Here is a 23,844-nt window from a genome sequence, read left to right on the forward strand (position 1 = left end):
ATGGATGGATGGTTGGATGGATGGATGGTTGGATGGGATGGATGGATGGATGGATGGATGGATGGTTGGATGGATGGTTGGATGGATGGTTGGATGGATGGGATGGGTGGGATGGATGGTTGGTTGGATTGGATGGATGGATGGGATGGATGGATGGATGGATGGATGGTTGGTTGGTTGGATGGGATGGATGGTTGGATGGGATGGATGGATGGATGGGATGGATCGATGGATGGATGGTTGGATGGGATGGATGGAGGGATGGATGGATGGTTGGATGGGATGGATGGAGGGAGGGAGGGAGAGAGGGATGGGCAGTGAGTGGGATGTATGTATGGATAGAGGGAGGGAGGGATACACAGAGGGGTGGATAGAGCGAAGGAGGGAGGGATGGGCAGACAGAGGGATGGATAGATGGATCGAGGATGGATGGATAGACAGAGAGAGGGATGGATAGATGGACAGATAGATAGCTGGCTTTTGCAAAGCATCAATGGATTGGATCCTCCTGCGGACAGTTGGGTGGAGAGGCTGGATCACGCCTGTTGGTGGGTTTTGGTGTGCATGGATTGAAAATGGATTTTAACTGAAAATGAAAAAATATTTTTAGATCCAAGTGTACTTTACATTATTTTGTAAATTATATTTTTATTTTCACGCACCCTTCAGAGTCACTGCTTTATGTGATCAACAGCTTTATCAATAGTTTAAATAAATCAAATAAATAAGCATTTATCCTCAGATTAATCCGCAACTGTAGAGCTGCAATAAGAGTCAGTTGGGTCTAGTGATTAATGAACCAGGCTAGAAACACGGAGTACTAGACCTGTTTTAGGCATGAAAGCCAACTGAATGACTTTCGGCCAGTCGCCAGGAGATAGTGGGTTTTAGTCCCGCCTTAGGCATGACAGGCGGCTGAGTAACTTTTGGCCAGTCACCAAGAGATAGTGAATTCTAATCCCACCTTTGGCATGAAAGTCGTATGGGTGACTTTGGTCCAATCATCCGGTGACTGTGAGTTCAGTCCCGCCTTAGGCATGAAAGACAACTGGGTGACTTTGGGCCAGTCCCTCTCTCTCAGCCAAGCCCACCTCACAGGATTGTTGTTGTGCAGAAAATAGGAAGATGAAGACGTATTAGAGATATTTGAAATTAGCTTCCATGCCCAAGGCAGATCTAGAACTCACTGCCTCCTGGTGATTGGCCCACAGTCATTCAGCTGGCTTTCGTGCCTAAAATGGGATTAGAACTCACAGTCTTCTACTTTCTAACTTTGTGCCTTAACCACTGGAGCAATCTTCCTTCCTTTCCTTCCTTCCTTCCTTCCTTCCTTCCTTCCTTCCTTCCTTCCTTCCTTCCTTCCTTCCTTCCTTCCTTCCTTAAGGAACCCCCGTGCCAGATAAAAATACTATTTTAGGGACTGGGGGAATGAGAACTTGACCATCCAAGAAGATCTTCCAAAGAAAGCATTACTGAAGTGAGCAATAACAGAAGCAACTGTTTACCTCTCCTCTTGCTGAAAACCACAAAAATAGAACAACAACCTTATAGTGGAGGCCACCATAGCTTTGACTCAGTTGCCCTTCTCAGGGAGAGGAAGTCGTTGACCTCTTGACATTTTTCACCTTCTATTTTGATTGCTGAGATATTTTTAAAGACTAAAACAATGTATGATTTCCCCCCCCCCTGTTTTTGTGGCTAAAACTGATTTGAGATGCTGGTTTTCCCCCCCCCCTCACCTTTGGCTACCTAAAAACTAGCTGGTGAATTTGGAGTGAGCCAGTTAAACATATATCTGTCCTTTAAAATCACATTTTTCTCTGTGTGTGGGCAGATCAACCATGCAATCAAGCAATTTTGTGCAGCCAAGGCATTTAAAAAAACCCAAGAATTATAGTAATATCTTGAGTCTGTTTGGAAAGGTTTATTTTTGAAAAGAAAAAAAATGAGAAGAAGAATTTGAGCCCGACTTGCTATTTTTGCTACTGAGTTTGCCTGGCGTGGAGTGACCCAAATCAAAATGGGATATTAAGAGATCGTGTTGACCGCAGCTAAACAATTGTCAGCCCTGAATGAATAAAAGCAAAATTCGTTAATGGACATGTCCCTCATTAATGTTAACGTTGAATCAGAAATGTGCTGGGCTGCTTAATGTGAAAAGGAGCAGAATCCAATCACATCATTAACAACATGTTTAAAGCAGAATCTTCTTTTTAGAGGCTAAAAAATATTTGAAGAGCAAAGAAAAATATTTCTCCGGCAAGATCACTCAGCTGAAGTTTCCATATCCTAAACAGCTAAAGCAGAATAAATTTAATTTAATTTAATTTAATTTAATAATATTTCTATACCGCCCTTCTCCCTGAGGACTCAGGGCGGTTCACAGGGCAGAGTAAAATACTAAATACAAACATTAAAAAGAGATTAAATGATTGCCCAAGTTAAAACAATTGGTATACAATTATAAAACCCCAAGATAAAATTAAGAAACCAAAAAATAAAAAACCCCACCAATCCCCATCAGGCTAGGCCGGCTTGTACAAACAAAAACGTCTTGAGATCGCGACGAAAGGAGCGAAGATCGGGCGCCATCCGGAGCTCTACCGGTAGCTGATTCCACAGCTCCGGAGCGCCCGAATAAAAACCAAGAATGAAATGCTGGGAAGAATTGTGGGGTTATTTTCTGATTTTTTAAAAAAATATTTTTATCCTTCGTTTATTGCTTTAATAAATAGCTCAAAACAGTGAATATTCCTAATACTTGTTTCTCCTCCTATTTTCACTACAACACTGGAAGGAAGATAGGTTGGGCTGGTCCAATGAGAGAGAAGAGAGAGAATGAGAGCCTCAGTTTGCATTCATGTCTAAAGCAGGACTAGAACTCACCGTCTCCTGGTGATAGGCCCAAAGTCACACCCAGCTGGCTTTCATGCCTAAAGCAGGACTAGAACTTACCGTCTCCTGGTGATAGGCCCAAAGTCACACCCAGCTGGCTTTCATGCCTAAAGCAGGACTAGAACTTACCGTCTCCTGGTGATAGGCCCAAAGTCACACCCAGCTGGCTTTCATGCCTAAGGCGGGACTAGAACTCACCGTCTCCTGGTGATTGGCCCAAAGTCATACCCAGCTGGCTTGCATGTCTAAAGCAGGACTAGAACTTACCGTCTCCTGGTGATAGGCCCAAAGTCACACCCAGCTGGCTTTCATGCCTAAGGCGAGACTAGAACTCACCATCTCCTGGTGATTGGCCCAAAGTCATATCCAGCTGGCTTGCATGTCTAAAGCAGGACTAGAACTTACCGTCTCCTGGTGATAGGCCCAAAGTCACACCCAGCTGGCTTTCATGCCTAAGGCGGGACTAGAACTCCCTGTCTCCTGGTGATTGGCCCAAAGTCATACCCAGCTGGCTTGCATGTCTAAAGCAGGACTAGAACTTACCGTCTCCTGGTGATAGGCCCAAAGTCACACCCAGCTGGCTTTCATGCCTAAGGCGGGACTAGAACTCATCATCTCCTGGTGATTGGCCCAAAGTCATACCCAGCTGGCTTGCATGTCTAAAGCAGGACTATAACTTACCGTCTCCTGGTGATAGGCCCAAAGTCATACCCAGCTGGCTTGCATGTCTAAAGCAGGACTAGACCTTACCGTCTCCTGGTGATAGGCCCAAAGTCACACCCAGCTGGCTTTCATGCCTAAGGCGAGACTAGAACTCACCGTCTCCTGGTAATTGGCCCAAAGTCATACCCAGCTGGCTTGCATGTCTAAAGCAGGACTAGAACTTACCGTCTCCTGGTGATAGGCCCAAAGTCACACCCAGCTGGCTTTCATGCCTAAGGCGGGACTAGAACTCACCGTCTCCTGGTGATTGGCCCAAAGTCATACCCAGCTGGCTTGCATGTCTAAAGCAGGACTATAACTTACCGTCTCCTGGTGATAGGCCCAAAGTCACACCCAGCTGGCTTTCATGCCTAAGGCGAGACTAGAACTCACCGTCTCCTGGTGATTGGCCCAAAGTCATACCCAGCTGGCTTGCATGTCTAAAGCAGGACTAGAACTTACCATCTCCTGGTGATAGGCCCAAAGTCACACCCAGCTGTTTTTCATGCCTAAGGCAGGACTAGAACACATCATCTCCTGGTGATTGGCCCAAAGTCACCCAGCTGACTTTCATGCTTAACGCAGGATTAGAATTCACAGTCTCCTGATTTCTAGCTTGGTACCTTCACCACTAGACCAAACAGTTTCCTGGTTTATAAATGAGATTTTTTTTGTAATCACGTCTTCTCTCCAATTTAGTGGGGGGTAAAGTTAGTAAAATGCCTCTTCTTCTTAAATGCACCATTCATTTTCTAGCTTGGCAATTTCATTTTTCCACTCTTTTTAAAAAAACTAGGTGTACATTTTGAAAATCAAAACCTGACCGTTTTCTTTATGTCCTGAGTTGTTCTGGAGTTGATATGCTTGTATCAGTAATGGGCTTTTAGTTCATCAATAATTCTTCATAGAATTACTGGCATCATGTGTGCATCAAGCTTGTAAGCTTAAAAGCAGATGCTTCACAATTGCAAGATCAATGAATATTTATCAGGTAGGGAATAATAACTAAATAAGCATCAACACTGCCAACCCTTCAGAGGTGTTTTGTATCAAAGATGCATAATTTTTCTCATCCAACAGCAAAGTTTAGCCCTTGGACTGTTAAGAAATTTAACATCTCTTGCAAACAAGAAAAAAAAACCTTTATTTTAAATTGTGCATTTAGCACTTTTTTTTATTTTGCCGCACTTTGTTCCTTACAGCGTTCTGTGATCCAATATTGTGCTGTAGGTACATTTTAAATAAATAAGGCAATGCGAACAAAGGAAATTGCAGAAAACAATGTAGGAGGAAATTCAGCAGCCAAGAGGTAGAGTTATTAACCATGATTAAGAAGAGTGGGGGAACAAATGATTCATAGTTCTTAATGAGATCTAGCCACTTAACCAAAGTCTTGAGGCATACAAACAGGAAGAAGGTCAAAACATCTAAATTTGAGGTCAGGCAAAAGTCAGTTTTAATGGAGCTTCATCTCAGTGCATTCAAGGCAAAGTCAGTTTGCCATTGTTTAGAATAAATGAAATAGACCTCAGCTTACAACCGTTTATTACAACAAAGAAAAACTAGTCCTCGTACTTATAACCGCATCCACAGCACCACCACAGACCACATAATCAAAATTTGAATATTTGACAACTGGCTTGTATTTAGAACATGTTGAAACGTATTGGCATCATAAGATTGCCATTTGTTTGCTTCCAACAAGCTAAGACAATGGGGGAGAACAGATTCACTTAATGACTGAATGGTCCACTTAACAACTGCAGTGATTCACTTAACAACCATGGCAGAAAAAGGTAAAATCAGGAGTGACTTATTAACAACCACCTTACTTAGCAATGGAAATTTTGCTCTCACTTATGGCCATAAGTTGAGGACTGCCTGTTTTTTGAGTGAGAAGATGTAAGTACCATATGTGTGTCTCACTGTTTTCTGTGACCCATTGCAAATAAGAAAAGACAAATAGTTCTCATCTTACAACAGTTCATTTAGTGACCATTTGAAGTTACAACGATATTGAAATAATTAACTTACAACTGTTGCAGCATCCCCAATGGTCACGTCATCAAAATTCAGATGCTTGGCAACTGACTCATATTTATGACGGTCGCAGTGTCCTAGGATTATATGATCCCCTTTTGCGATCTACTGACAAGCAAAGTCAATGGGGGAAGCCAGATTCGCTTAACAACCGTTTTACTAAGTTAAGAACTGTAGGGATTCACTTAATATCTGTGGCAAGAAAGGTCGTAAAACAGGGGGGAAATTCACTTAAGAGATGTCTCATTTAGCAACAGAAATGTTGGGCTCAATTGTGGTCATAAAGGGACTACCTGCATGTTTTAGGAAGGATTTTGAAAATGTATGAGTTTGTTTTTAATCGGTGCCTAAATACCGACTGAATGGAATGATGGATAACACTAGATTGCATGAACACTAGAATTTCACTTAGCTGCAAGTTCATTTTTGTTGCCAGTGTCCATCTTTTTAATTGCTGTGGCTCACATTTGTGAGAAGGCTCAGCGTTCTCCATCGTAAGGCCTTTGTCTGCCAAAAATAGGAACAAAAAAATAATTAATAGGCTTCTTGGCTGCAAAACAATTAGAGCACCATTTGATCATCAAGATCGCTAACAAATTCACCATCAGTCAATTGCAAAAGCCAGCCTGGTGGGCAGTTCATGACTTACAACCCTTCATTTGCAACCCGGGATGCCTTACGTACGGTCACTCACGCCCTTGTGACCTCTCGTCTGGACTACTGCAATGCTCTCTACATGGGGTTACCCTTGAAGACCACTCGGAGGCTCCAGCTGGTACAGAATGCAGCCGCGAGAGTTGTATTGGGAGTTTCCCGACACTCCCATGTTACACCTCTGCTCCGCGAGCTGCATTGGCTTCCAGTTGTCTTCCGGGTGAGATTCAAGGTGTTGGTAATGACCTACAAAGCCCTACATGGCATGGGTCCGGAATACCTTGGGGAGCACTTGCGGCCGGCATCAACTTCCCTCCGCCCAGTACGCTCCCACAGAGAGGGCCTTCTCAGGGTGCCACCGGTCAAAGAATGTCGACTGGTGGCCCCCAGGGGCAGGGCCTTCTCTGTGGGCGCACCGGACTTATGGAACCATCTTCCGGTCGAGCTCCGGATGGCGCCTGACCTCCGCTCCTTCCGGCGCGATCTCAAAACCTACCTTTTCAAACAAGCTGGCCTGGCCTGATGGGATGGGGTTGGGCTTTATTAACCTGTTTTAATCTATTTTAATGTGTGTTAACTTATTCATGGGCATTTGTTTAATCGTTTTTTTAATTTTTGTATCTTGTTTTTTAATATGTATTGCCCTGTTCACCGCCCTGAGTCCTTCGGGAGAAGGGCGGTATACTAATAAAATTAATTTTAAAAAAAAAAAATTAGGGATTGTTTGAAGTTACAATGGCACTGAAAGAAGTGACTTATGACCGTTTTTCACACTTATGACCGTTGCACCATCCCCATGGTCACATAATCAAAATTTGGACACTTGGCAACTGACTCATATTTATGACAGTTGCAATGCCCTGGGGTCATGTGATTTCCTTTTTCTGACCTGACAAGCAAAGTCAATGGGGAAGCCAGATTCACTTAACAACCAGGTTTACTAACTTAACAACTGTGTCATGGTTCCAGCAGATGAAACTCTTTAAAAGAACTTTGAGGCATTGTTTACCTTAAAGAATCTTTTATTCGAGAAGCATAATATTGGCACTTACATAAAAAAAACATTTGCAAATCATTGGGCCTATGTATAGCAGGAGACATAAATGTCTATTTGCTATGAGCATTTTTTTTTAATCCCATTTATATACCGCCCTTCTCCGAAGACTCAGGGTGGCTTACAATCTAAGAAGCACAAATCAATGTGCTTAGCAATAGCCTTCATTCTATGTATATGCCTGCTTATTAGGGCTTTCGCCCCCCCCCCCCAAGCGGCATTATTACAAAGTCAGCTTATTGCCCCCCAACAATCTGGGTCCTCATTTTACCCACCTCGGAAGGATGGAAGGCTGAGTCAACCTTGAGCCTGGTGGGACTCGAACCTGCACTAATTGCAGGCAGCTGGTGTTACTTAAGGAGGCATTAGCCCACTGCTCCACCAAGGCTCTTTTTTTACCTTCTTCCATGTAAAATTAAAGTAGTTCTGTATAAAAATAACACTCTGAATGTCTTTTCACAATGGCCAAGTACAACTGTATTCAGATATTATCTAAATAAGAAAATAAAATAACTAATAAAATAATAATAAAATAATAAAAATAAAATAACTAATAAAATAAAATAACTAAGAAAATAAAAACCTCTGTTCTTCACATGAGAACTGATTTCTTAATCTTCAGCCACAGGCATGGGCATTCATTTTGTGGTACTCGTTACTCATTCCTGTTCAATAAGGCAGCCTATCCAGCTCGTCCCTTATGAATCTCAAACTTCAGGTGCAATGTGTTGCGTGTTAATTTACATTCTTATTCTGATTTCAAACATATTTTCACCTCTTAGTTTGTAGACCTGATCCAACTTCATTTTCATACGTATGTTTATCTTTTTCCAGTTGTTCTTTTTCTTTCATGTTCTGCAAACTGTGCTTCAACTTCAGCTGGATCAACATAGGTGTAAAAATAGGCCATAATAGCAAAAAATATAGTAACTGCAAACAACAAAGCTGCAAAGAGAATATATTCTGCCCACAGTTCACCAAATTTTGAAGCACCAGCTATAATAAGAACAGTGATATTGCCAAAGGCCACAGTCTATAGCCAGCCAGCTTGCAGCACAGACTTCATGCTGGTAGGTGCCTGTGAATATGAAAATTCGAGTCCAGTCCCTGAAAGTTGATAATTGAAGACAAAATCTGAATTCCCCTCCCCAGGGCACCTAGTATCAAAGCACAATTTCCTCTTCCAATTAACAGTCATAAATCACATTCCCCAATTAGCCTGAAGCACGGGCTTCCTCTCCAGCTCTCCAGCCCGCCCATTCTTTATCAGCTCTGAGTTCAGTAACCTTGATTCTCATGCTAAGTTTAATGTTGCTATGTCTAGCTGAACTCTCATTCACACACACCCCTCCCAGCAACATCTAACTCTAAAAGCGAAAGGAAAAAGATGGCTACATTTCATCCAATGTTAGCAGCGTTGGCAAACCGCAGTGATTCACTTAACTACTTTGCTAGGAAAGGTTGCAAAATGGGTCAAGATTCATTTAACAACTTGTTTAGCCATAGAGATTGTTCACTTAACCAAGCATTCAAATTTCGATCATGTGGCCATAGGGATGTTTCAACGGTCATAAGAGTGAAAAATGGTCAAAAGTCACTTTTTTCAGTGCTGTTGTAACTTCAAATGAGCGGTTGTAAATTGGGGACTACCTGTATCACCACACCAGCTGTTTTCCTTTAAGAGCATATATTTCCTTATGTGCATATATGTGTCAAATGTCAGATTTGTGCACATACAGAATGTGTCAAATCTTAGCATAGCTGCTTTTTGGCTACAAAGCTGCATCAAATTTAATGCTATCTTTTCCTTGTTATAATAACCATGCTGAAATTACAAGGAATTGCATGTTTCTTTGGAGAAACACAGGCAGATCTAAAGCTTAGCTGATTTTTTTTTCTCATTATCCACCCACATTTAATAATAGCAAAGACAACATCTGTTCTGTATCACGAGAATAATTTCCTGTAGGATTAAGTTCCATTATCCACACTCCTGACATTTATACAAGTAGTCCTTGATTTACGAGCCAAAGTTTCTGTTCCTAAGCGGAACATTTGTTAAATGAGCCTGGCCTCATTTTATGACCTTTCTTGCCTCAGTTGTTAAGTAAATCACTGTAGCTGATAAGTTAGTAACACGGCTGTTAAGTGAATCTGGCTTCCCCATTGACTTTGCTTGTCAGAAAGTCACAAAAGGAGATCACGTGACCCTGGGACACTGCAACCATCATAAATATGATCCAGTTGACAAGCGTCTGAAAACAGATCACATGATCACAGGGATGCTGCAACGGTCTTAAATGTGAAAGTCACCTTTTTCAGTGCTGTTAGAACTTCAAACAGTCACTAAGCTGTTATGAACGCTTTGTACTAGCCTTCTTCATTCCTTCCATTCCATAACTTTTTTAAAAAAAAAGTTTTATTGATTTTTTTAGTTTTTCATTTAAATATTTAAAAAGCAACGTGGTGGCTGAGTTAATCGATAATTCAATGCAAATATCTTTAGTACAAGTCTCAAACTATTACATTAAATATTTCCTCTTGTTTTCCCCTTAGTGTTTACTGTCTGATACAATTCTTATTATATCAATTACTTTCTTACATTTATCAATAATTTTTAGTTTATATATATCCTAATTATTTTAACATTCCATCTTTATATACTATCAATGTCCTAGTTAGTTTTTTCCCCAATTTTTAGTTTCCCATTAATATTTAAATTTAACATTTAGTATTTAGTATTTATACTTTCCAAGCTTTAAATGACCACAGTTATTTATTTATTTATTTATTTATTTATTTATTTATTTATTTATTTATTTATTTATTTATTTATTTATTCATTCGGTTTATATACCACCCTATTCCCAAAGGACTCAGGGCGGTTCACAAGGCAAAATTTAAAAACAATCCAATATAAAATTAAAATAAAATTAAATTAAGTCTAGCCGCGAAAATTAAATCACAATTTTTGTTCCCTTTATCCCAATTCATCACAAAATCTAATATTCAAGATACACGTCTTATCTATTTGAATATATTCTATTTCTCACCATCTTACATCAACTAATTAATAATACAGTATAACATTCTTATTTTCTATTAATTTCAAAATGTCTTAAATTTAGTAACTATTCCATAACTTCTTATGTTGGGACTTCAACTCCCAGAATCCCCCAACCGGTATGATCCCCACTTCTAGGGAATTCTGGGGTTTGAATCTCAAAATCAAGAACTTGTCAAATTTAGTTTAGTTTAGTTTAGTTTTATTGTATTTGTATACCGCCCTTCTCCCGAAGGACTCAGGGCGGTGAACAGGGCATACATAAAAAATACAAGATACAAAAATTAAAAAAGAATTAAATAATAGCCCAGTTAAAACAGTCGGTAACAATATACAATATAAAAATCCCCATTAAAAATCCCCATTAAAACCCCAACATTTCCCCATTAGGCCAGGCCGGCTTGTACAAATAGATGGGTCTTCAGACCGCGTCGGAAGGAGCGAAGGTCAGGTGCCGTCCAGAGCTCGACCCGCAGTTGGTTCCATAAAGCCGGAGCGCCCACAGAGAAGGCCCTCCCCCTGGGGGCCACCAGCCGACATTCTCTGACTGGAGGCACCCTGAGGAGGCCCTCTCTGTGGGAACGCACAGGGCGGAGGGAAGTTGACGCCGGCAGCAGGTGGTCCCCGAGGTACTCCGGACCCATGCCATGTAGGGCCTTAAAAACCATTACCAAAACCTTGAATCTCACCCGGAAGACAACCGGCAACCAATGCAGCTCGCGGAGCAAAGGTGTAACATGGGAGTACTGGGAAACTCCCAAGACAACTCTCGCGGCTGCATTCTGTACCAGCTGAAGCCTCCGAGTGATCTTCAAGGGAAGCCCCATGTAGAGAGCATTGCAGTAGTCCAGACAAGAGGTCACGAGCGCATGAGTTACCGTACACAGGGCATCCCGGTCTAGATAGGGCCGCAACTGGCGCACCAGGCGAACCTGGGCGAAATTGTGGAACATATGTGAAACTCTGTTACCTAATTCTTCACTGCCAAAAAAGAGAATGCATAAAATTTGCCTGAATGTAGAACCATTTATTAGCAAATGCTGGTTGCTATTATTATCCTTCACATCACCCTTAGGGAAGAAAATGGAATTGTCTGAAAAATTTCCAGCTTGGGTTTGTCCTTCCAAAATTCCTCTTCAATATTTATTTTTATTTGTGTTTACTTATTTATTAAAGTGATACAGACTGTACAGGTGGTCCTCAGCTTACGACCATAATTGAGCCCCAGGTTTCTGTGGCTCAGCAGTACAGTATTAAGTGAGCTTTGCCTCATTTTATGACTTATTTTGCCACAGTTGTTAAATGAATCCCTGCAGCTGTTAAGCTAGTGACACAGTTGTTAAGTGAATTTGGCTTCCTCTTTGATTTTGCTTGTAAGAAAGTCGCAAAAGGGGATCACATGACCCTGGGACACTGCAACCGTCATAAATACGAATCTGTTGCCAAGCGTCTGAATTTTGATCACATGACCATGAGGATGCTGCAATGGTCATAACTGGGAAACAGTCATAAATCACTTTTTCAGTGCCATTGTAACTTTGAACAGTCCCTAAACAAACTGTTGTAAGTCAAGGCTACCCATATTTTGTTTTCGGTTGTTGAATGTGTACAGGGAGTGCAGAATTATTAGGCAAGTTGTATTTTTCAGGATTAATTTTATTATTGAACAACAACCATGTTCTCAATGAACCCAAAAAACTCATTAATATCAAAGCTGAATATTTTTGGAAGTAGTTTTTAGTTTGTTTTTAGTTATAGCTATTTTAGGGGGATATCTGTGTGTGCAGGTGACTATTACTGTGCATAATTATTAGGCAACTTAACAAAAAACAAATATATACCCATTTCAATTATTTATTTTTACCAGTGAAACCAATATAACATCTCAACATTCACAAATATACATTTCTGACATTCAAAAACATAACAAAAACAAATCAGTGACCAATATAGCCACCTTTCTTTGCAAGGACACTCAAAAGCCTGCCATCCATGGATTCTGTCAGTGTTTTGATCTGTTCACCATCAACATTGCGTGCAGCAGCAACCACAGCCTCCCAGACACTGTTCAGAGAGGTGTACTGTTTTCCCTCCTTGTAAATCTCACATTTGATGATGGACCACAGGTTCTCAATGGGGTTCAGATCAGGTGAACAAGGAGGCCATGTCATTAGATTTCCTTCTTTTATACCCTTTCTTGCCAGCCACGCTGTGGAGTACTTGGACGCGTGTGATGGAGCATTGTCCTGCATGAAAATCATGTTTTTCTTGAAGGATGCAGACTTCTTCCTGTACCACTGCTTGAAGAAGGTGTCTTCCAGAAACTGGCAGTAGGACTGGGAGTTGAGCTTGACTCCATCCTCAACCCGAAAAGGCCCCACAAGCTCATCTTTGATGATACCAGCGCAAACCAGTACTCCACCTCCACCTTGCTGGCGTCTGAGTCGGACTGGAGCTCTCTGCCCTTTACCAATCCAGCCACGGGCCCATCCATCTGGCCCATCAAGACTCACTCTCATTTCATCAGTCCATAAAACCTTAGAAAAATCAGTCTTGAGATATTTCTTGGCCCAGTCTTGACGTTTCAGCTTGTGTGTCTTGTTCAGTGGTGGTCGTCTTTCAGCCTTTCTTACCTTGGCCATGTCTCTGAGTATTGCACACCTTTTGCTTTTGGGCACTCCAGTGATGTTGCAGCTCTGAAATATGGCCAAACTGGTGGCAAGTGGCATCTTGGCAGCTGCACGCTTGACTTTTCTCAGTTCATGGGCAGTTATTTTGCGCCTTGGTTTCTCCACACGCTTCTTGCGACCCTGTTGACTATTTTGAATGAAACGCTTGATTGTTCGATGATCACGCTTCAGAAGCTTTGCAATTTTAAGAGTGCTGCATCCCTCTGCAAGATATCTCACTATTTTTGACTTTTCTGAGCCTGTCAAGTCCTTCTTTTGACCCATTTTGCCAAAGGAAAGGAAGTTGCCTAATAATTATGCACACCTGATACAGGGTGTTGATGTCATTAGACCACACCCCTTCTCATTACAGAGATGCACATCACCTAATATGCTTAATTGGTAGTAGGCTTTCGAGCCTATACAGCTTGGAGTAAGACAACATGCATAAAGAGGATGATGTGGTCAAAATACTCATTTGCCTAATAATTCTGCACTCCCTGTAAACTAAGGAGAAATTTCCTGAGAGTTAGGACAATTAATCAGTGGAACAACCTGTCTCCAAAAGCTGTGAATGCTCCAACACTGGAGGTTTTTAAGAAGAGACTGGACAGCCATTTGTCTGAAATGGTATAGGGTTTCCTGCCTGAGCAGGGGGTTGGACTAGATGACCTCCAAGGTCCCTTCCAACTACAACATCATCATCATCATCATCATCATCATCATCATCATTATTATTATTATTATTATTATTATTATTATTATTATTATTATTATTATTTCATCCCACTAAGCCTTTTTTTCCCTATTGAGATAACTACAAGATTTCTTTGGCATTCTGTAACATGACTTTTTTTTTCATTCCGCTCCAAGCAGTTTCTTTTAATATCCAGCCAACTGGAGAATTCTCAGAATTAAAGTTCACACATCTTAAAAGATGCTAAGGCAGAGAAACATTCAGTATAACAAGCAGGCTATGAAACGTAGAATTTGCAGAAATCTGAAATACAATACATGGAAGGAATTTATACCTGAATCTTGGGAAACGTAATTTTAATCAATCCGTCAGAATTGAATTGGAAGGGACCTTGGAGGTCTTCTAGTCCAATCTCCCGTAAATAGTTGTCCAATCTGTTCTTGAAAGCCTCCAGTGTTGCACTCACAACGTCTGGAGACAACTTGTTCCACTGGTTAATTGTTCAATCAGGAAATTTCTCCTTAGTTCTAGGTTGCTTCTCTCCTTGACTAGTTTCCATCCATTGCTTCTTGTCCTGCCTTCAGGTGCTTTGGAGAATAGCTTGACTCCCTCTTCTTTGGGGCAGCCCCTGAGATACTGGAACACTGCTATCATATCATACCCCTAGTCCTTCTTCTCTCCAATTAGCTATACCCAATTCCTGCAACCATTCTTCCTATGTTTTAGTCTCCAGGCCTTTAATCCTCCTAGTTGCTTTTCTCTGCCAAAGTCCAAACTGCATTAGTGTCTGGAGTTTATCTTAATTGTTTTCTATCTTCTTCTTGTCCCTTTTGATTTTGCATGTATCACTTATTTTTCGTTAACTTTCATTAACGATTAGTGCTTATTTGTCTCTCTCTCATCCTTTTAGATTCTGCGTGTATTATTTATTCTCAACCAAGAGCAATGAAGATAGCTGATTTCACTTTGGCTTTGCAGCTTTGAGTCTTAAGAGTGCTGTTGTATTTATAAACCTGTTTTAAAATCTGCTTCCCAAGCCACCGGCAGTGTTCAGAATGATTTGTATTGCCGGAGAAATGTTGAAAACATCATTAGAATACAATTTTGGAATCCCCATGATCATATCAGTCACAATATGCCGCTTGCTGTGATACACATAAGCTAAGCGTTTGCCTTTTTATTTTCACTGCAACATAAATTTTTGTTCTAAAATACTCTGTCAGTGCTGGAGTGGATCTAAAGAGTCAGTCTTCTGGAGATGGCAGGATGGAAGGAATGTTTGCCTCCTTTGTTGGGGGAAAAAAAGTTTAAACAAAAGAAAAAGATAAAAAAAGTGTTGATTCTATAAAGAGTACAGAGAAGAGCAACATTAGGGGACTGAAAACTAAACCCTGTGAAGAACAGTTGCAGGAACTGGGTATAGTTTAATAAAAAGAAGGACTAGCGGTGTCATGATAGCAGTCTTCCACTATTTGAGGGGCTGCCACAAAAAAGAGGTGGTCAAACTATTCTCCAAAGCACCAGAAGGCAGGTCAAGTAGCAATGGATGAAAACTAATCAAGGAGAGAAGCAGGCTGGAATTAAGGAGAAACTTCCTAACAGTGAGGACAATTAACCAGTGGAACTCCTTGCCTCCAGAAGTGTTTTTTTTTTTAAAATTTAATTCCATTTATATCCCGCCCTTCTCCGAAGACTCAGGGCGGCTTACAAGCTTAGCAGTAGCCTTCATTCTATGGATATGCCTGCTTATTAGGGCTTTCACACACACACACCCCAAGCGGCTTTATTACAAAGTCAGCTTAATTGCCCCCAACAATCTGGGTCCTCATTTTACCTACCTCGGAAGGATGGAAGGCTGAGTCAACCTTGAGCCTGGTGGGACTCGAACCTGCACTAATTGCAGGCAGCTGGTGTAACTTAAGGAGGCATTAGCCCACTGCTCCACCAAGGCTCTTATGGGTGCTCCAACACTGGAGGTCTTTAAGAAGAGACTGGACAGTCACTTGTCTGAGATGGGATAGTCAAGTGTCTCCTGGGGGCTGGACTAGAAGACCTCCAAGGTCCCTTCAGACTCTTATTGTTCTGTTAAGACAGACATGTCAAACACAAGGCCCGGGGGCCGGATCCAGCCCGCGAAGTGGTTTCATGCGACCCGCGAAGCCATCCTGGAAACAAGAAGGGAACGGCCCCCACTGCCTTGGCCCTGGCCCAGAGACCCTCCTTCTGCCAGAGACCCCCAGATCTGTCCCACTCCTGCTCAGGCCCCCATAGGCACCCTTGATGCGAACGATGTAGAGCTGGCCACGCCCACCCAGCAGGCCATACGCACTCTAGCCACGCCCACCCAGTAGGCCACGCCCACCCTGGCCACACCCACCCGGCCCCCTGAGGGCAACCGCAATGCCGATGCGGCCGTCAATGAAATTGAGTTTGACACCCCTGTGTTAAGACATCAAAACATCTTCTGTGAGATGTTTTATCTCCTTCAGAATAAAGAATGGTATCGAAGTGCACAGTCCAAGCTCTCTGGAGTAAAAGAAATTTTTCTGGAGTTGATAGAGGCAGAATTTTCTCCTGGTGACGGCCATTTTCTTGATTGCATGCTTCAAGATGGCATAGAGCACGCTCAGATGACCAATATATATTTGCCATTTTTAGGAGTATCCGATGCCTCCGCAACATTATCCATTGGAACTTGATCACGACGTTCATCCTGAGGAACATGATGTGGTTTGTGCTGCAGACAATTGACCACAATATTCACGAGAGCAATGAGGTACTACTTCCTCAAGAGATATGGCAGAAATTCAGATACAGGCAGTCCTTGACTTACAACCGTTTATTTAGCAACCGTTCAAAGTTAAAATGGCACTGGAAAAAGTGACTTCCGACCGCTCCTCACAGTTACGACCATTGCAGCCTCCCCATGGTCAGGTGACCAGAATTCGGTTGCTTAGCAACCTGCATGTATTTATGATGGCTGCAGCATCCTGGGGTCATGTGATCATCCTTTGTGACCTCCCCCCAGTCATTGGGGGAAGTTGGATTCGCTTAACGACCCCATGAGTCACTTAACAACCCGCTTGCTGACGAATGAAAATTCTGATCAAATTGTGGTCATAAAACAAGTGTTATACCTGTAGTTGCCTTATGTTGTCCCTAGCACTTTCTAAATCAGTCAAAATTGAAGTGCAAAAGAAAACTGCAGATCACTGAATGAGTACAGATAGTCCTCGACTTACAGTAATTCATTTAGTGACCATTCAAAGTTACAGCAGTACTGAAAAAAGGGACTTAGGACCGTTTTTCACACGACCATTGTGGCATCCCCCGTGGTCACGTGGTCAAAATTTAGACATATGGCAACTGACTCATACTTACGACGGTTGCAGTGTCCCTGGGATCACGTCATCCCCTTTTGCAAGCTTCTGACAAGCAGAGTCAATGGGGAAGCCAGATTCACTTAAACAACCCCGTTGCTCACTTAATAATCCTGCAGGGATTCCCTTAACAAGTGTGGCCAAAAAAAGAAGGTCGTAAAGTGGGGGCAAGACTCACTTAACCAATGTCTTGCTTAGCAACAGAAACTTTGGGCACAGTTGTGGCCATAAGTGAAGGACTACCTGTACAAGCACCGACGCCGTGTGATACAAGTGGAGTAAAATGTGTGTCTCCTCAACAGCTTTGGTGTCGCTGCATCACCACCATCTTCAACTACTTTGTGGTGACCAATTTCTTCTGGATGTTTGTGGAAGGCTGCTACCTCCACACGGCCATCGTGATGACCTACTCGACGGACAAGCTGAGGAAGTGGACTTTTCTCTTCATCGGCTGGTGTGAGCAATCCGGAAGCACAACCCGGGGACCTTCGCTCTTAGCCAGGCCCCTCCTCAGAAATTTACTAAAATTACAGAAGGGCAGAACAGGGAAGGGACCTTGGAGGTCTTCTAGTCCAACCCCTAGCAGCTCAAGCAGGAAATCCTGCTTGATGAGTCAGGGTGACAACTAGGCAGAGAGAGGGGGGGGCTGGTTACGCATCTCAGCTTCTTTCTTTACGGAGGTCGGAGGGGGCGTCTCAAAAACTGTTGTGGTCTAGCAATATCGAGGGGGGGAGGGAAGGAAGGAAGGAAGGAAGGAAGGAAGGAAGGAAGGAAGGAAGGAAGGAAGGAAGGAAGGAAAGGGGAGAGGGAGGGAAGGAGGGAGAAAGATAGGAAGGAAGGAAAGGGAGAGAGGGAGAAAGGAATGGAGGGAGGGAGGGAGAGAGGAAAGGAGAGAGGGATGGAAGGAAGGAGGGAGGGAAAGAGGGAAGGAGGGAGGAAGGAAGGAAGGGAGAGAATAGGCAGGGAGGAAGAAAAAAAAGGAATGTTTTCATGAGTGGATGGATTTAGGCAGATGCACAGCAAAGATTTCATGAAGGAATGGATAGATTGAAGCAAATATCCAAAAGGATCTATAAGACCTAAACTGTTCCTAGTATTTTTAGGAAAGCAAATCTTTTAATGTAGCTCAGGGGTGTCCAACTCCATTTCATGGAGGGCCGCATCAGCATTGCAGTTGCCCTCAGGGGGCCGGGTGGGCGTGGCCAGGGTGGGCGTGGCCTACCGGGTGGGCGTGGCTAGAGTGCGTATGGCCTGCTGGGTGGGCGTGGCCAGCTCTACATCGTTGGCATCAAGGGTGCCTATGGGGGCCTGGGCAGGAGTGGGACAGATCTGGGGGTCTCTGGCAGGAGGAGGGTCTCTGGGCCAGGACCAAGGCAGCGGGGGCCGTTCCTTCACTGTTTCTAGGATGGCTTCACGGGCCACATGAAACCACTTCGCGGGCCGGATCCGGCCCCCGGGCCTTGTGTTTGACATGTCTGATGTAGCTCCTTTCTGCTCCTTCAGGCTTCTGAAATGGTCCCACCATAGTGGTGAATTTGTGGCGGTTCCCGCTCCCTTTTGCCCCAAGTTTTGAAGGAGCTTCTTAGAACTTCTCTTTTCTTTTCCTGTAGGTATTCCTTGCCCCATTATCATCGCCTGGGCTGTCTGCAAGCTTTATTATGAAAATGAGCAGTAAGTATAAAAATGATCCAGTCCATTCCCTGTTTTTCTGCAAGCAGCAAGTTCAGCAAAAATGAGCTTTGCATCTGGATAATGACCGAGGCCAGAGTATCTCTTTTCAAAATTACAGATTTTTGGGGGGGGTTGGGGGTGGGGAAAACACTCTTGTGGTCTCAGAGGGCTTCACGGATGCCTCAAGATCCCGGGAGAAATGTGGAACAGGAAAAATATACAATGAATTCAGACTGAGCCAAGAATGCTTCAGGCAAGTAATCCTTAATTTATGAGCAGAATTTTCATGGCTAAGGAAGGCGTTGTTAAGGAGTAAAAACTCATTCTGTGACCTTTTTTAGCCAGGGCTGTTAAACAAATCCTTGAAATTAGTTAAGTGAATCATATAGTCCATAAATTAATTTACGTTGCTTGTCAGAAGCCAGCTGGTAGGGTCGCAAATGGCAACCAAGTGACCCCAGATGCTACAGCTGCAATAAATACATGGCAATTGCCAACACGTGAATTCTGATCAGGGGACGCTACAACAGTTATTAAGTGCAAGGAACAATTTTAAGGGAGGGAGGGAGGGAGGAAAGGAGAGGAGAAGATAAGAGGAAGATGGAGAAGATAGAGAGTAGGAGGAGGAGAAAAAGAGAAAGAAAGAAAGAAAAAAGAAAGAAAGAAAGAAGAAAGAAAGAAAGAGAAAGAAAAGAAAGAGAAAGAAAGAAAGAAAGAAAGAAAGAAAGAAAGAGGAAGAAAGGAAGGAGATAAATGAAAGAGAAAGAAAAAAGTAAAGAGAGGAAGGAAGGAAGGAAAGAGAAAGGGGAAGGAAAGAAAAAGAAAGAGGGAGGAAAGAAAAGAAAGAAAAAGGAAGGAAGGAAGGAAAAAGATATAGAAAGGAAGGAAGGAGAGATAGAGAAAGAAAGGAAGGAAAGAAAGGAACAGAAAGAAAAAGGATAGAGAAAGGAAGGAAGGAGGAAGGAAGGAAGGAGAAATAAAAAAGATGAAGGAAAGAAAGAAAGGAAGGAAAGAGAAAGAAAGAGAAAAAGATAGAGAAAGAGAAAGGGAGGAAAGAGAAAAAAAGAAAGAAAGAAAGAGAAAGTTAGGCTCAAAACGAGGCTTCTTCCATGCAAGGCACCGTGAAAGCAAAGCCTCCTCCATCCTTCCAGCGTTCGCTTGAGGATGCTCTGAGCTTCGAGAGAAAGCTATATATATATATATATGGATCCTTGGTTTTTCGGGTTTTTCCCCGCGTAGAGCTAGAGGTGTAGGCGCAACGTTTCGACGGAATCCCATCAGAACACACCCACCATTCAAAACACACTCCCACCCAATCAGAACACACTTGGCCCCCTACCCAATCAGAGCACACCTCCACAGAACACACCCCCTCTGGCAGTTTAAAAAAGAGGAACAAACAGCCACATGCTTCTCCCAGAAGAAGGAAGCTAAAGCCTGATGATGACGGATGGGATTCCGTCGAAACGTTGCGCCTACACCTCTAGTTCTACGCGGGGAAAAACCCGAAAAACCAAGGATCCACATACAGGCACCCGTGAAAACCTCAGAAAACAAATATATATATATAGATGATGAAGAAGAAGAAGAAGAAGAAGAAGAAGAAGAAGAAGAAGAAGAAGAAGAAGAAGAAGAAGAAGAAGAAGACAAGTTGGAAGGGACCTTGGAGGTCATCTAGCCCAACCCCCTGCTCAGGCAGGAAACCCTATACCATTTCAGACAAATGGCTGTCCAGTCATTTATACAGGGGTTTATACAGCTCGTCCTCGGCTTACGGCCACAACTGAGCCCAAAATTTCTGTTGCTAAGTGAAACATTTGTTGTGAGAGTCCGCCCCATTTTACAACCTTTCTTGCCACGGTTGTTAAGTGAATCACTGCAGCTGTTAAATTAGTCAAACTGTTGCTAAGTGAATCTGGCTTCCCCATCGACTTAGCTTGTCGAAAGGTCGCCAAAGGGAATCACGCGACCCTGGGACACTGTGACCGTCGTAAATAGGAGTCAATTGCCAAGCGTCTGAATTTTGACCACGTCACCGCTCACATGAACGTGATTTATGATTTTGCCAGAAAAGCCATTTATTGTGGAAAATGGGTTCACTTAACAACCTTGGCCTTAGTTTAATGACCGATCCAAAAAAGTTTGCAAAATTGGGTCAGTTACAGAATGACCCGTTTAACAGCCAGCATGACTTACATCCTAATTCCAGATTCAATTACAGTCATAAGTCAAGGACTATCCATATATATATATATATAGATTCAATTACGGTCCTAACTCAAGGACTACCCGTGTGTGTGTGTGTGTGTGTGTGTGTGTGTGTGTGTGTGTGTGTGTATCCATCATACTCTTTCTTCTTAGGGCTAGCAGCTTAACAGAAAGGATAATAAAAGAAGAAAGAAATAGCAAATCAAAGAAATTTGAAGCAGAGAGAAGAAAAGACAAATGAACTGAATAGAATTTAAATCGCATTCAGTATGTTTCTCCCGGGCTCACCAAATATCCTAGCTTATTCACTGCTTCCTATATTTTTCTCTTTTTCGTCATTTCATCTGCTCCACTCAGCCACAACTCTCTAAAGCTTTTCCTCTGTCTCATCTCTTCTTTCCTCAATTTGTCTCTCCCCTTTGCTAGTTTTTCATTCTCCCTATATTGCCTTAATAAATGGTTCTATTTGCAGGTGCTGGTTTGGAAAAGAACCGGGGAAATATATAGATTACATCTATCAAGGACCAGTGATTGTTGTTCTGCTGGTAAGATATTTAGCGCTGAAATTTTTGTTAAGCCATTTTGCGGAATTTCCATCCGTCGCTTCTTGTCCTGCCTTCAGGTGCTTTGGAGAATAGCTTGATCTCCCCTCTTCTTTGTGGCAGCCCCTGAGATATTGGAAGACTGGTATGGATATCTACCTATTCCTTCTCTTCACTAGACTAAAGGTAAAAGGTAAAGGTTCCCCCGCACATGCGTGCTAGTCGTTTCCGACTCTAGGGGCCAGTGCTCATCTCCGTTTCAAAGCCGAAGAGCCAGCGCTTCTCCGAGGACGTCTTCGTGGTCATGTGGCCGGCATGACTGGACGCCAAAGGCGCATGGAACGCTGTTACCTTCCCACTGTAGTGGTCTCTATTTTTCTACTTGCATTTTTACGTCCTTTCGAATTGCTAGGTTGGCAGAAGCTGGGATGAGTTACAGGCGCTCCCTCTGTTACGCGGCACTCGGGATTCGACCCTCCAAACTGCCGACCTTCTGATCAACAAGCTCAGCGTCCTAACCCACTGAGCCACCGCGTCCCTTCACTAGACTAGACATACCCAATTCCTGCAACTGTTCATATGTTTTAGTCTCCAGCCCCCTAATTAGCTTTGTTGCTCTTCTCTGCACCATTTCTAGAGTCTCAACATCTTTTTTATAATACGGCAACCAAACTGAATGCCGTATTGGAAGTGTGGCCTTACCAAGGCATTATAAAATAGTATTAACACTTCACACGATCTTGATTCTATCTCTCGATTAATGCAACCCAGGATTCCATTGGCTTTTTTTTTTTTTTTTTTTTGCTTTGCTTTATCCTCTCCTGACCCCAAAAAAATTCACCTGGAAAATGCCAGGGTCCCTTTGTCTCTCCAAGTTTCTCCCAACTTCCTTCTTCGTGTGTGTGAAGTGCTTGTTGATGTCCCCCCCCCCCAATCATCTTTTTCTTGCTTATACTTCATTTTTATTGAAAACATTCTGTTATCATGCCACGTTTTTATAGTCTGGGCTTCTAACCCCGAGTCAAACCGCAAAGCCTTTTTTTCTCTGCTTTTGAAAGAAGATTAGCATTTTCTTCTGACCTATCCAGGTCTGGATGGTGGTTCTTCAATTAGCACTGTTGATTGAAATCAAGTGGTGCCCCGGCTTAAAGGAAAGGCCCACAAACAATCAAGAGGGGGGAAAAATTAGATGACTTTTGTAAACCGATACTGTGAGGTATTTTCCCCAAGAATAAATATTTGAGCAGGATGCCTCCACGGCCTGCTAGCTGATCTCAAATAACCCTGTTAAAAGGTGTGAAGTCATCCATCTGTCTATGCACCGTTTTCCTGTTGTTTTGGTTTTTTTTTAAATTTCACTGTATATTAAAAACTGGCAGTCTGGGAGATTGGCTGCGAGCACAGGTCAACGCTTCCATAAGGCTGAGAATATTTAATTGGCATGTTAGTGAAATTTGGCGGGACTCCTTAGAGAAGGAATAAGAATAAAAAAAGGGAAAAAAACAGCAACTTTCAGCTTGGAATGACACAAGAGATCCAATTCCCTTTGTCTCCTTTCCTTGTATGAATCCTTGGCGTTTCAAACTGCAGGCAAAGCACCAGAGGAAGAGCTGTTTGCAAATGAGGGTGCACCAGCCTGGCTGCAGAGTTTGTGAGGCTCTGCAGTTGGATGGGGCGGCTGTTTTGGAAAAGGAAGCTTTTTTTCCGGATAAATCCCAGAATGCTCACCTCGCAGATGGATTGTGGGAAAGGGAGAGCAGAAGAAGGAGGACAGTTGTAAAGAAGGAGGACTAGGGCTGACATGAGAGCAGAATTCCAGGGTCAGTGCGAAGTTTTATTTCTCCCAGCTTGTGGGCTGGTTTCCAAACGTTTCGGTACCAGGCTAGGTGGGGTCTTCAGCAGAGTTTAGGGGACGTCAGTCTTTTCCTGCCCACAAGGGCTTCGTGTGGTCAGTGGGTCTTGTGATGAGAGGGTCATGTCAGGTGAGGGTCTTGTGCTGTGTTTGGGGGGGGATCAGGTAAGGGTCATGTGATGTGACTAGTGATGGGTTTTGTGTGGGGGTCATGGGTGGGTCACATCAGGTAAGGATCTTGTGATGGGTTTTGTAGGGGGGGTCAAGTGTCGATCACGTCAGGTGAGGGTCTTGTGATGGTCTAGTGATGGGTTTTCTGGAGGGGTCAGGTGTGGGTCACGTCAGGTGAGGGTCTTGTGATGGGTCTAGTGATGGGTTTTCTGGAGGGGTCAGGTGTGGGTCACGTCAGATGTGGG

General features: G+C 42.9%; 1 protein-coding gene and 1 long non-coding RNA gene across 2 annotated transcripts in view; both read left to right on the plus strand.

The window, feature by feature from the left end:
- The window catches only part of LOC310648912, a 468,719-nt gene that overhangs the window by 172,802 nt on the left and 272,073 nt on the right, over nucleotides 1-23,844 (plus strand). The window lies entirely within an intron of this gene.
- Nucleotides 1-23,844, plus strand: part of CRHR2 (corticotropin releasing hormone receptor 2) — a gene marked incomplete at both ends in the record, with an annotated part of 148,461 nt that overhangs the window by 110,495 nt on the left and 14,122 nt on the right. Inside the window, 4 exons of the mRNA XM_083377017.1 lie at nucleotides 16,434-16,551; nucleotides 17,458-17,611; nucleotides 18,766-18,826; nucleotides 21,507-21,579. Of these exons, the coding sequence (XP_083233143.1) occupies nucleotides 16,434-16,551; nucleotides 17,458-17,611; nucleotides 18,766-18,826; nucleotides 21,507-21,579 (406 nt within the window). The remainder of the gene's footprint in view (nucleotides 1-16,433; nucleotides 16,552-17,457; nucleotides 17,612-18,765; nucleotides 18,827-21,506; nucleotides 21,580-23,844) is intronic.

This window comes from Vipera ursinii (assembly GCF_947247035.1).
Source record: "Vipera ursinii genome assembly, chromosome: Z".
NCBI lineage: Eukaryota > Metazoa > Chordata > Lepidosauria > Squamata > Viperidae > Vipera > Vipera ursinii.